The sequence below is a fragment of the Meleagris gallopavo genome, chromosome 6, assembly GCF_905368555.1.
Source record: "Meleagris gallopavo chromosome 6, MGAL_WU_HG_1.1, whole genome shotgun sequence".
NCBI classification, from domain to species: Eukaryota; Metazoa; Chordata; class Aves; order Galliformes; family Phasianidae; genus Meleagris; species Meleagris gallopavo.
In genome coordinates this window covers 16,879,456-16,893,118 of record NC_139409.1, presented here as the reverse complement: position 1 = coordinate 16,893,118, position 13,663 = coordinate 16,879,456, and the positions used below count along the sequence as shown (strand labels likewise).

Below are 13,663 nucleotides of genomic sequence, written 5' to 3'. Positions count from 1 at the left end.
TGATTAGCCATAGCTTTATTTTTTATCAAGTCCCAAGAACAGTTAGAAGATACAGAATCTTCTGTAACTGCTGTATGATACTCTGAAAAGATTACAGAGATGTACGTCCTTGTATTCCAAAAAAGATTAAATAAAATCATCATCTCAAAACACTCTGTAATTATATCTAAGTTTCCACCAGAATCTTTCATCTTTTGGCCTTTTTGTTTCTGCTGAGCTTCCTACCCAGTACTAGCATGGAAGTTCAGCTCAGCTGGCTGAAAGATCAACTCAAAGCAGTCTGCTCACATAGCTGTGGGGGAAGCTGTGTCTGACTGAGGACATTATGGCCTGAGCAGTGTTGGTACAGGAGAAAACAGAGCCCTGCTGCTTTAGCTCTAAGTCTGCTTCTGTTTTGGGGCACTTATCCCAACGGTGTGCCTAGGAAAGTGCTGGTATTTCCTTGGTTTTGCATGTGCGTGTTGAGTATTTTCTTATAACTGTCATGATTTTAGACAGTACTCCTTCTTTGTGAGCATTCTGACTTTTCTTCTGTGTAAAGTATTGTATTTCTTGCTAGCAGGCATATTAAAAAAGCAGTCACCTTGGTGTAGTAACATCTAATTCATTGCTCTTACTGGATCTCTGCAGCATGTAGTTACAGTGCCAGCCTGTTCCAGGGACAGCCATCCATCCACTCTGTGGCTCTGCCTGTGCTCTCATACTTCCTGAAAGATGAGCTGTATGCTGAACACTTACGTTGTAAATTCTTATCTGCATACCAGTTCCCCATAATTAAGTATTTAAAATTTTGGAAAATTTTAAATACAGTAATGAACATGCTATGAAAATATACGTAGGGTATGACTTAATAAGATTTCTTTGCCATTTGTCTGATTTATCTGATTTTGTAGTCACCACGCTACAAGGGTTGGGTGTTGCTGAATGTTTCTATCCTGCTTTCTTTGACTGTCGTTACAAGTCTGTGCAGTTTATGGCTCCGTAAATGTTGCTTGTCCTCTACCCACTTCATGGGCCAGTTTTCCAAAGTTTTGCTTAAGAATGTGCTTGGTTATTAAGTAGCATTAAGCATGGTGTGCACTGCCAATGATAAAAATGCTTTTTGATCACATGTGTACTGGTATCTCCCAGTAACTTGAATAGCCTCCGTTACTGTGTTTGAAGGTTTTTTATAATCTGTTTAAAATTCAGAATTACATCTGAAATACAATGTTGACATGAATTGAGCAAGAGAAGTAGCACGAAATCTTTCATAAGGGATGTTTGTATACACGGTGGATTTGATTAATCATAGAATAGCTTGGATTAGTTTTACATTTGTGCAACCTCACTTTCTAGAGTAGAAATAGTATGGATTTATACCATACTAAGAGTAGGACTGGGCTTCATATCTGAGCAGAATGGAATGAGGACTGCTGAAAGGGATGTTTTTAGTTCAGGGGGATGTGTCAGACCATATGTTGAGTGCTGAAGAATTGCCCCGGGGACAGCCAAAGAAACATGACATTGCTGAGGTTGTCTCCATCTGTGCATTTACAGGACATACTGCGCACAACTGAGATTGTGACTAGTTGCTTGTGGTTATGGCATTATCTCCTTACTTCTTAAATACGCACCTGTTCATATATGTAGATAAAGTGCAATGGCACGACTCTGACGGCATCTGGGGGTTCAATTGAAAGAGTAAAATAGAGGAGTGAAAAGCAAAATAAGCGTGATTATCAGAATATTTCTTGAAGATGAGGATTATCACATGCCTTCTAGCATCCTGTTAATGGATACCTACAGGTTAAGTTATTAATCACTGCAAGGAGTTATGAAGCTGTAATGACATGATTTTGTAGGACTCCTTCAATATAACTATGTAAATGAAATACAACAGCTGCTCCAAAAGTATTGCCTCCTTTTTCATTATGTTGGCCAATGACATCAGAGGTGGATGTTGGTGGTATGGCAGTAGAAGTGGAACCTTTCTGATGATATTCCGTTACATTTTGTTGCAATGTGACAGATGGCAGCAGAGGGGCATTATAACAGAATGGTGACTGACATGGAAGTGCATGAAGTATGAAGCAGAGGGATGGCATTGAAATTATTTTTGCATGGAGGAATTACCTATTCACATTCACAGATGATTGCTGAAGGTTTATGGAGGCCGAGCAGTGAATATGAGCACAGTGAGGTGGATGGTGTGTTTTGGCTGTGGAGTGAGCAATGTGAAAGACAAGCCACATTGTGGGCAGCTACGCACAGCTATCACACTACAAAATGAAGAGCATCTCCGTCAGTTCATCTGTGCAAATCAACAGATTATGACCAGAAAACTGTATATCTAGCTGAATATCAGTTTCAGTGTTGGAAATAACAATGATGCTGGATTACCACAAAGTTTGTGCCAAGTGGTTCCCACAAATGCTCACTCAGAAACAGAAAGAACATCATTTGCAAGTTTGTCAGGACCTATTGAATCAGTATGAAGCTGGGGTTGGAGCTTGATGATCCTTGAGGCTCTCAACCCAAACTGTTCTATGATTCTTTGAGGCTAAAGGTGGCAGTTTCCAGGATTGTGTCTTTACTGGAGATGAGGTGTGGTGTCAGCACCCTGAGCTGAAGTCAAAACAGCAGTCCCCAGAGAAGCGACATGTAAATTCCCCATTGAAGGAAAAGTTCAAGATGTAGCCCTCAGTGGTCAAAGAAATGTGCGTCGTCTTTTGGGATAGAAAAGAGGTGGTCATTCTGGACTTCCAGACAAACCACCAACTCTGACCACTACACTGCAACACTGCCCAAGCAGAAGGCTCAAGCTTCCAGAGTCAGGCCAGACAAGGAGACATCCTTTCTCTTGCAACGCAATAATGCCTGGTCCCATACCAGTTTGAAGACAGTGGAGCACATTACCAATCTTGGCTGGACTGTCCTATAGCACCCAGTGTACAGTCTGGATTTTGTGCTTCCTAAATTCCATCCATTTGGGCCAATGAAAGATGGACTGCATGGACAACATTTTCCTAGTAATGATGAACATGTACATAGCAGCTGTGAAACAGTGGGTCACCTCCGTGGGTGCAGATTTTTATATGTGCAGCGTTCAGTCTCTTGTTCCTTGCTGGGAAAAATGCATAGCTAATGGTGGTGACTATGCTGAAAAATAGCGTTTTGTAGTGGAATATTTGCTCTATTAAATAATATTGTTGTGCTTCTTGTATCTGTTGTAGTTTCCATGGAAATAAATAGAAGTCATTACTTTTAGAGCAACCTATGTACTTCAGCAGTGATGATTTCCAAGCCATTTTGGAAAGCTGAATGAAGAAACACTGAGTAATCGAATTCTTTGTGTTTGCAAGTCACTTGTCACCTCTCTAAGCTTTCAGACACAGAATCCTGTATTTACAACCTGCAGACTAGTGCTGACCATGTCAGAGGCACTTCAAAGTGTACGTTAGTTTACTGAGAACAAATGTTGTTAACTTGAACTCCTGCAGAAATTCAATGCTCTTGAACAACTTTATTGCAGGACATTGAATAATACCTAATATTTAATATTAACATTTCAGAAGTGGAGGATTTAGTTTTCTCATGAGATATTTCTGGTTTATTATATTTGGTGAGCAACTAGACAGCTTAGCAACAACAAGCTTCTATAGCCAGCTAATGAAAATCTAATAAAAGTTCAAATTCTTCATACTTTCAAGGTCACATAGGGAGTATTATTTGATACATGCCATTACTGAAACAAGTTCACCTCATCTTGCTTAAAAAACAACATGGAAGGAACCAGATGTGAACAAACATACAACATCTTGGCTTTCCAGAAAAAAGGGAAAACTTTTCCAGATCGTAACAGTGTCTTCAAATGTAGGGTTGAAGTTAGTTTTAATACAGGAGATTTTAAATGTACTATCATCTGGCCTTGAACGATAGGGAAAAGTAAACCATGTGTATTTTATGCTATCTTGTGTCTGGTGCAGTTTAAAGCCCTTTAAAAACTTTATATTTACATACTTGTTTTGGGATGGTGAGTTTGCTTTGCTTTAAATTTCTGCTTGTACAGTGTTTGTTCTAGTTTGTTATGATAATGAATTTGCTTGAGAGACTGGAAAATTGTTCTTGCAAAGTAACTGTAGCATGTTACTTGAGGGAGTTTCACTGAATGGAGCAAACAGTATTGAGTGTATTTCTTCATGCCAGTACTCTTTGTAGTCAGCAAAAATTGCTCAGGTCATTGTATTTCCTGTTGAGTGCGTTTTTATTACGCAGGTCTCACGGTGATCGTGTCAGTGGAAATGCACAGAAGAAGCTCCCTGTCTTCTACTGAGAATCTGTCTTTTCAGTTACTGTTTTCAGTGAATTTGGTAATGTGATTGCCCAATAAAATCATAGTTAATTTGGTCAATTAGTGAAGATATTTTTTATATGTGCTGATATGACAAAAAGCAAGATATGACTATATATATATGACTATAGATAGAAATTTTGGGTCGCTAATGTGGCCTAGCTGCATGACCTGTACCTTTCATGGATGTCATAGCAGCATATTTTGAGACTGATAGTTTGTGACTGTATCACAGAATTTCTTTTCAGGGTATTTTTCTTAGTAGACTGGTCAACATAAGAATAGTGTTTTAAATTTTTCTCTAACTTCAGCAGCAAATAGCTTAATTGACACTGACATGCTACTGTGCTACTACTGTCCTCTTCATACTTTTGTATGCTGAAGGTTTAAGTGGAAATTTAAGAAAGCACAATGAATACCTTTCTGATCTTAAATGTTCAGTATCTGTGTGTGTAGACATGCCTATGCTGCAGTGGTTTTTTCAGCATCAGGGAATGGCATTACTGTACATCTCTTCAGCACGTCTTGCCCTGAGGGCCTTGTTAGCAATGAAATTTGCAATGTGAATGTACAACAATAAAATCCTTAGCAGAATACCCGAGGACACTGTTTTCTTATATAACCTACACAAGAGTGACCTTCACTGTACCAGTATTTGTAGAAGTTTGGACTTCTTTCTTCTTTCTTTTTTTCCCTCCCCCCAACTTCCCCCCCCCCCCCCTCCCCCAAATATTCTGGTTCCAGTAGACAAATAATGCTACACTCTGTTTTGCAGACTAGAAGCCCGAAACCATCGCAGAGCCCACAGCCCAATTTGGGAGACCAGACAGAGCATCTATCTGAAGCATCTGCTGATTCCTTAGAGGCCATGTCTGAGGGTGATTCCCCAGTTCCCTTCTCAAGGGGCAGCCGCACGCGGGCGAGCCTTCCTGTGGTGCGGTCGACAAACCAAACCAAGGAGAGATCACTGGGTAAGCCCTGCTTCACTCCCTCTGCTCTCTACTCTGAGCTCATACTTTCTATATTTAAAATAGGCTTATAAAATATAAAGACTTTGGTAGAAGGTTACTTTTCAGAACTAAGCTCAGTGTGGGGTACTGGCTAACCTGGGGGAATGGTGAGATTATTTTTGTAGTATAACAGCCTACTGTGTGGATGTGAACTCTGTACAAGTCTGTGCCCACATTTTCTGACAGGAGATACTGGCTTTGTCTCTTCGTCATCTCTTCCAAGCTAGACCTAGTCCTAGGTCTATAACCTAGAAATATCGTTGCCTGGCAGTTTTAGTTCTCAGAGAAAAGATTTGCTATTTGATCAAGAGAATGTGAATAGATACACTGATGGAAATGCCCTTTTCTTCAGGGCAGTGCCCTTCCACCTGGGTAGTGACATGACTGACACAGAAACAGAGGCATACAGCTCCACTTGCTGCCTTTTTCTTTGTTATTTCCATATCGGAGGGCTGAACTGAAATGCATTTTGAGCTGGAGCTGCTGTGCTAACAGTGGGTGCTGTCTGGGAGACTTATCAGCTGATGGATGGAGCAAGTACTGCCTGTTTTTTTTGAGGAAAGACACCAGAGGGCAGTTAAGCTGTTGTGTGCGGGTTGCTGAGGAAGGTATGTTTCTGCTCAGAGGCAATAAACAGAAATGCTGTTTTCCTTTAAAATCTCCTCTTCCAAAAGAGAGTGACATAAAACGAAGGCTGGGCTGTAAATAATTTATAAGCTTGTAAGCTTATCACTGTACTTTACCTATTCCTCAACAAGCTAAGACAATTTCTGTCAAGTGTCATGGTATCTGAAAAACAAAATAAATTGGGAAAAAAAGTAGGACAGGGTGTTGCGTTGGAGGGCAGAGCAGCGGGGTGTTGTTAAGGGCTGGGCTCTGCTCAATGGTGCCCACTGGAGTACTGACACGTTTAATACTCTGACCTGCACACTACTTTGTGGTTTAGAGTTGTTTTTAAAAGCAAGATTGCAGTGCATGTCTTATAGATGAGCAGAGGATTCCATCTCTGTCTGTTAATCACTGTTATCTAGGGAGTCCTCAGTGTGGCTTGTTTTACCCCCAGGATTTCTGTGTTTGCCTCAGTGTGATGTGAGGTGGATCAGGACTTGGAAGGATTTTGTGCGATGTGGGGTCCAGCCTCTCCAGGAGGCTTTCAGCGGGCAATCAGCATCATCCATCAGCACTGGGATCTCCTGCATGTACATGTGCTCTCCCTAGGTCACGTGGGAAACCTCAATTCTGAGATTCTGCATGAGGTGCAAGCCAGGAATTGATAAACAGCTTTTCATTGACATCAAAAGGGATGGCCTTCTGTGCACTGGTACTTTGTGCAGTGTTTTCTCCCCAGAAGCTGACCCAGAAAAAGAGTTTTTATTGTCAGTATGCAAAACTTCTTAAAATGACAGTACACTCACATGCTGATCACTACAAATAAGCCTGGTGATAGGAACATAAGGAAGGCCATACTGGATTAGACCATGAGTCCTCCTGGCCCCACATTTTGTCTGCAGCACAGCAGGGACCTTCAGCAGCTAACCAAGGCAAGAGTAAGAGTGTAGGTGTGCTCTCCCACCCTCAAGCTATCTTCAGTTTAGAGATTTCCTGATTATGGTTCCTGTCTGTGTAATAACCCTCTAGAGATGTCTCCTCCAGGTACTTGTTCAGTCTCCCTTTGAACTCATGTAAATTTTTTGCATCCACAACACCATAGCTGTGACTTTGGCAGCATGTTTTGTTGGTTTACTACCCAACCATTGCTTTTCTTTTGCTTTGTTTTGTATTTGCTTATCTTGTCTTTCTTTGTCCTTTTGCTGGAAGTGACAGCAAATATTAGATCCCTGTCTGTTCTCTCAGGCAATCTCTCAATTTACAGGCCTCTCTCATGTCCCTCAGGACATTTATTGTCCAGGCTGGGAAGTGCTTCTATAATCACATATTCCGTACCCAGAAACCACCCCATACACTTGATCGTCATTACTACCATTCTTTGAATTTATTCTGGTTGGAGAGTATCTTTTTGCTGAGATGTAAGGACCAGAGCTGCAGGAGCTTGCTATTATGTAATCCATTCTTAAATACCATTTTTTAACATCTGTTGCATATACTGAATTGTGTTGCCTCCTGATGGAAGACTGTCACGTGAAGGTGTACCATTTTATTTAACAGGAGTGACTTCAGACCATGCAAGGCATCCCATCTCAACCCATCATTCCTACACTAAGCCAGTCCATGCTCTGGTTTATCCCAGCACGTGCAGGCAACATGCAGACAGAAAAAGAATGTATACGAGGGAATGTGATAGGAAACATTTGACTGAGGGGGTTTTTAGATTTGAAACTGGAACAAAATAAGACATCTCCCCCTTGTGTTGGAGGAAGGGTCACAGCTATATGTGTGGCTTACGGGATCGTCGCACAGCCAAATAGGAGACAATACATTGTCACCAACCACAGTATGTTATTTCAAAGTTGCTCCAGGGGCTTATTAATAGCAAGCAATTTGTTTGAAAAGATAATCTAAAAATGATTTTAAAATAGTTCAATTTTAAATTGTTATTCTTCAGTTAATTTCTTCTACAGTAACATCTTTTTCAGTCTTTTCTGCCAGTGTACGCTAATGCTGCTGTGAACAATGTTCTGAAGTATTCCTGTTGGGTCAAGGGCAGTGTTTGTTTTAAAAAAAACAGGAAACTGTTTATAATCTTAATTTTAATAACACTCTGAAAATAATTCTCTTCATCTGATTATAAACAACTATGTATAATCACCTCCCTTTCCAACTCTGTTAATTTTTAAATTTAATCTAATTTAATTATAAATTGTTTGATCATCAGCCAACGTATTTTATTGTGGAAAATGATCAGGTTAAGTGAATTTTTATTTATTTTGCATGTAATATCTCAGTGCTATTATTTTTAAAAATAGATGTTCTCTCTGGAATTCTAATTCTTCTACAGCTTCCTATCTTACTAACTGCATTTGAAATGGTTTGTTTTTCAACTGTGGTCTGACTTAACATGGAGCCGAAAAGGAATAGCGGCAATGCGTTTTGGCTGCCCTAGCATCGTGGTTGTGTCAGTCAGGACTGATCAAACAGGACATGGTGCTCTGACATGTGAGGCTGTCTCATGCTATGAGGAGCTGACCCAGAAATCTGTATTCTAGTTCTTGGTCCATGTAAAATTTCAGCCACAGCTTTTGAAAGGAAGGTCTTTCTTGGCTGAGAGGTCCTTCAGAAATTGGCACTTCTCTCATCAGTCTGCAGCCTGGAGACAAAGTGTAGTATTAGAATAAATTAATTCACTGCGCAAGAGAAAATTACATGTATTTTCAAATGTTTGTTTGAAAGCTGGGATTTCTTCCAGCATGATAACTGTGGGAAAAAAATTATCTAGCAAAACTGTCAGAGGGAGAATCAGCTGAAACCTGGAGAGCACTCAAAAGCTTTCAACAGACCTCACTTGCAGTTCCCCTAAAGGAAGCAGAGCCCAACGAGCGCCCAGCAAGGCCACTGCAGCAGCAAGTGGGTACAATGAGGGCTGGCAAATATTTCCGCTTATAGTATTTCTCATGTAACACATTTTTGCAGAGGATCGCCTGGTGCTTTGTAGGGGTGGGTGCTGGCATCCTCTGTGGTAACAGAAAGATTGACATGATCATTGCAGCCCCGAAGGGCAGGGTATGATTGCCAACCTCCAGCAAGGGAGGGAGAATATAGTAGTAACACCGATTTCCATAAAAGCATAGACATGTTTGTTTGAGAACTAAGGGAAGGAGAAGGATGGATCTCAGTGACTTGTGGGCAGTTGGTTGTCTGGCTGCTGCAGGCAAAATGGCTGACAAGCACAGTGTGAGTGGGCTCCTCACTCCAACTCTGTGCCTAAAATCGGGTGACACAAAAAGGCCTCTACAGAAATGTCTGATCTTGCCAACATTTGCATTTTCTTTGCCTTTGGAGGGATTATGGCAGCGGTGAAATTACATAAATGATTAAGGATTGGCATGAGGAAGGTCTTAAACAGTCATGGAATATTTTGAATATTTTTTGTTAGCCCCCTCAGCCCATAGTATAAGCAGGCACAAATTATAGAGTTTTGCTTCTGCTTTCTATGGAAATGCTGATTATAATGCTAACACCTGGATCTTTAGCAGCAGTTCTTGCAGAAATTCTTAAAGCCTATTCAAAAGAGTTTCAGGGCCATAGTTTATATGAATCATAAAATGGCTTTAGTTTGAAGGTGCCTCAGAGGTAATCTAGTTTCACCCCCTGCTGTGGATGTGGTTGCCAGCCTCTAGATCAGGTTGTCCAGGGCTACATTCAGCCTGGCCTTGAACACCTCCAAGGATGGAGCATCCATAGCTTCTCTGGCCAGACTGTTTCAGCACATTGCCACTCCCTCAATCAAAAACTTTCCCCTGATACCTCGTCTAAATCTTCCCTCCTTTTGTTTAAAACCATTCTTCCTTGTCCTGTTACTGTCTGCCCATGTAAATAGTTGATTTCCCTCCTGTTTATAATCTCCCTTTAAATATCAGAAGGCCCTCCTCTGGACCCTCTCCAAAAGCTCCACATCTTTCCTGCGCTGGGGTCCCCAACCTGGATGCAGTATTCAGGATGGGGCCTCATGAGCACAGAGTAGAGGGGGACAGTTACCACCCTCACCCTGCTGGCCACCCCTCTTTTGATGCAGTCCAGGATCCTGTTGGCTTTCTGGGCTGTACGTGCACACTCAGTTACCATTTTACTTTTGCAGAAAGAGAAGCAGCTTGGTTGCTGCCACCCAATGGTGGAAATAACTGTGTATATGGAATGTACTTTGTGTATGGAATGCATTGTAAAACTTACTTACGCAGAAAAAGATAAATAGTAAAGAAGCAGACTTATATTGGTGGTAATTAATTGTTATTTACCATTTATGAGCTAGAAATTAAAGCAGGCATGTTAAATCAGGCAGAAAATCTGTGAGCCGGCATAGATTTTATAAGTGAAGTCTGTATTTATTAGCAATGGAACTGCCGCATTGGATTCCTTAGAGCAGGACTGAAGCCTAATGAAGTCAGCAGGAGCTTAGCTTAGTTCATGGGAGAAAAGCTCCCTGGGAACTGCATTTCAAGTTAAGACTGAGGAGAGCTTTAATGTATTCAGTCATCTTAAAGAATTTTTCCCTATCTTGTCTTTTTACAGCGTATGCAAAGCAGCCAACATGCAAAAAGGTCATGTAAATATTTGCTGTCATGGTCAGATACATTAAAGTAAGCTGGCAAGTCTTTAAGAAAAACAGCCTGAAACAACTAGTTCCAGTTACGGAATTGAAACACAGATCTTAGGAAATTAAAATATTGCAAGGTAGCAGCACTTACCTCAGTGTGCCATCCAACTTTTTTTAGACTTCAGTTTCTTTCACATTTCTTCAAATTATAGCTGAAGTTTTTGGACTTGGAAAGAAAATAAAAACCACCTTTTACGTGAAATACTTTTCAGCAAGAAACCGAAGGGAGGTAAACAATCATACTGACATAGAGTAGTGCTGAAGGTCTTTTTTTCTGTTTCGTTTATTGTCCTACGTGATTTGTGAAAGACAGCTATATGGAAGAGTGAAATGTGGACCTCCCCAGGCATGCTCTTGTGCACTCACATTTATTCTTTACTTACCACAGCTTTCCTGTGATATAAGAAGATCTTGTGTGTACCTTAAAAAAAAAAATATTTCCAAGAAGCAAGAACTTCTTTGGTACATACTGCCTCAACAGAAGCACGTTCTGTCTGACACTAAAAAGCTGACTGTCAGTGTATTTTAGATGCTGTGTCACTCTGGAGCTGAATTTGACCCCACTGCAATGGGGTGTATCAGTGTGATTCCAGTGGACTAACTGCAGTGATATTGGAGTAGAAGATATGTAGTGTGCGAAGTAAAGCCGTTATATGTGCTAGCTTGTATCTGTTATTACTATGTCTGTTAAATGTTTTCAGAATGAAATTTTTATTATTTATTTGCACTGCAGTAATTCTAAAGGACTTGCAACTAAAAATGTGACTTGTGTTGGGTAATATGGGCATTTTCTCACTATGCATATAGATCTTTGCAACATAAATAAACCCAAATGAAAAGTGGTGAAGATAAAGGGGGAGGCAAAGTAATTAGGATCCAAATTGAGAAAATATATAAAGCTATTTAAAGATGGCAATGTGTTCCCTGTTTTCTGCAAATCATACCTGCAAGAAGGTGCAAGTTCCTCATCCTGCTCTATCTCTTCTTACTCAGAATCACAGCAGCAATTTGTCCTATCAGCATATGGTGTCTTCTGGAAGAGGGCTTTGGCAGCTAGAGTAGCTTTTACAGGCCAGACTACCCTGCAAGGAAGGGTAGGCATCAAAACTGGTATAGGAGCTATTGCTTGGACAAATTTAATCAAAGTTTCACTTTAAGTAAAATTTATAAATCTAACTCTAATCCATTTGCACAAGGGCATGCTTAAAGGCAAAGAAACAAGCAAAAAAAAGGCAGTGCAGTTCCATGTGTTGTGAGAAGTTCAAGAATTTGGCCAAGCAAAGAAGCGTAGTGCCTCACCCTCAGCACAGTGCACTTAGGAATCATTGCCAGTGGTGACAGCAAGTCTCTGAATGAGAACAGCTCTAGGATTTAGTCATTGCTCCCACTACTTTTTATATTTTTAGGTAGTGATTCTAATGAGTAGTTGCTATATAGAGCTGGGCCTGCGTTCAGGTTTCTGTTCTGAAAGGGAAATACTGTCATCTCTTTAATGTGATGTACGGCTGTCTCTTGATCTGTTTTTTCTCATTTGCATTTTTTGCTATAAATTAGCCTGAGTTAAACAGACTAAGAGGATTAGCGTTGCACCAGAGTATGATCGATAGCCTGCTGATTAGGGTACTCTCTTGGGATAGTAAAGTCAGTGACCTGAACAACTTTCAAACTGGAAGTCTGTTTGGATTTTTAACTGCTGAAATGTTTCATAAAAGAACTTTTGGTACCATTGCTTCTGCCCAGTTACTTTCTGTGATGAATATACTGGTAGTGGGATGAGGGAGAGCAATGGATATTGTTTAACAATGGATATTGTTTAAAATCTTAGAAAAGATTTTAAAGGCTTTCACACACCCATTACTGCATCATTATAGCCATACTGGGGAGAAAGAGGTAGCCTTCAGGATGGATAGGGCTTAATATTTCCATGTCCAGCTGGTGGCTGGTTTTGAATGGTCTTCTTGAGGAGTGGGCTCTGGGGACAGTAATTTGTAACAGCAAACTGGCTGTTGAGATGTAGTGAACCAGGATCAGGGTCTGAGTTAACACTAACCGTGGGAGACCTTTCAGTGTGTTGGGGAGTCAGCCTGCCACTCACTGGAACCCCAATGAACCAGAGAACTGAGCTAGCAGGAACCTTATGATGCTCAGCAAAGGGGAATGCAAATGCAACAAAGCACAGGGAGGGAACAGGTTGCTTTGGCAGCAGCTTTGCAGAGAGGACTTTGGGTCTGGCAATGAAATGGCTATAGATCAGCAGTGAAAACTACGTAAATAGCTATATGAACAGAAACTTAGACAGCAGGAGTGATTATTCCCTTCTTATTGATATTTGTGAGATTGTACATTGAGTATTACCTCCAGTTTTTGGCTCCATCATTATGAAAAAGATAATGGCAAACTGAAATGACCCCAGTAAACTGACCTCTTGGCAGTCTTCTCCTTAATTGTGCTAAGTTTGCTAGTCCAAGATCCTATTTAAATGTAGGCCTTAATGACAGAAGTCAAATTGCTTGTTAGAACTATAGATGTGGACTTCTGGTTCTCACATCACACCAGGCATGCTCTTGCATGCTGGTTGCTCAGCCCCTAAACTTGCTACTGACAGCAGAGAACTCTTTGGAAATGAAGTACTGAAGACAATTCCTATGGTTAACATGGAGGATTTGTTAAATGTGGTGGAACTACCAATCAGGTAAGGCCTGTGAATATGGAGGAATTAGATGGTCAGATTCTGCCCTTGAGCACATAACTTCTACGTGGTTTAGTACTAAAAAGCAGGCTTTATAAGCAGCAGTTACCACTCAAATAACATGTTCTTGATATAGGTGGAAGGAAATGCAAGCAGATACCATCTGGCGCTCTCTTTTTTTTTCTAGGGAAAGAGCAACTCTGCCCATGGCAGGGAGGTTAAATCTACATGATCTTTGAGGTCCTTTTCAACCCAGGCCAATCTATGATTGTATGATTACAGGAAGCTTAATGTTTTCTTGTCTTTTTTTTTTTTTAATTGCCTCTTTAAAAGTTAAAAGGAAAAACATCATTGCATAGAAC

The 13,663-nt window shown here is 40.6% G+C and overlaps 1 protein-coding gene across 19 annotated transcripts in view; it reads left to right on the top strand.

The window, feature by feature from the left end:
* The window catches only part of KIAA1217 (KIAA1217 ortholog), a 354,008-nt gene that overhangs the window by 249,044 nt on the left and 91,301 nt on the right, over positions 1-13,663 (top strand). For all 19 annotated transcript variants that reach the window (XR_014884212.1, XR_793853.4, XM_031553863.2 and 16 more), the window contains one exon: positions 5,109-5,304. Coding sequence is in view for 17 of the 19 variants with exons in the window: in XM_031553863.2 (XP_031409723.2) it covers positions 5,109-5,304 (196 nt within the window). In the remaining 2 variants the exon portion in view is untranslated. The remainder of the gene's footprint in view (positions 1-5,108; positions 5,305-13,663) is intronic.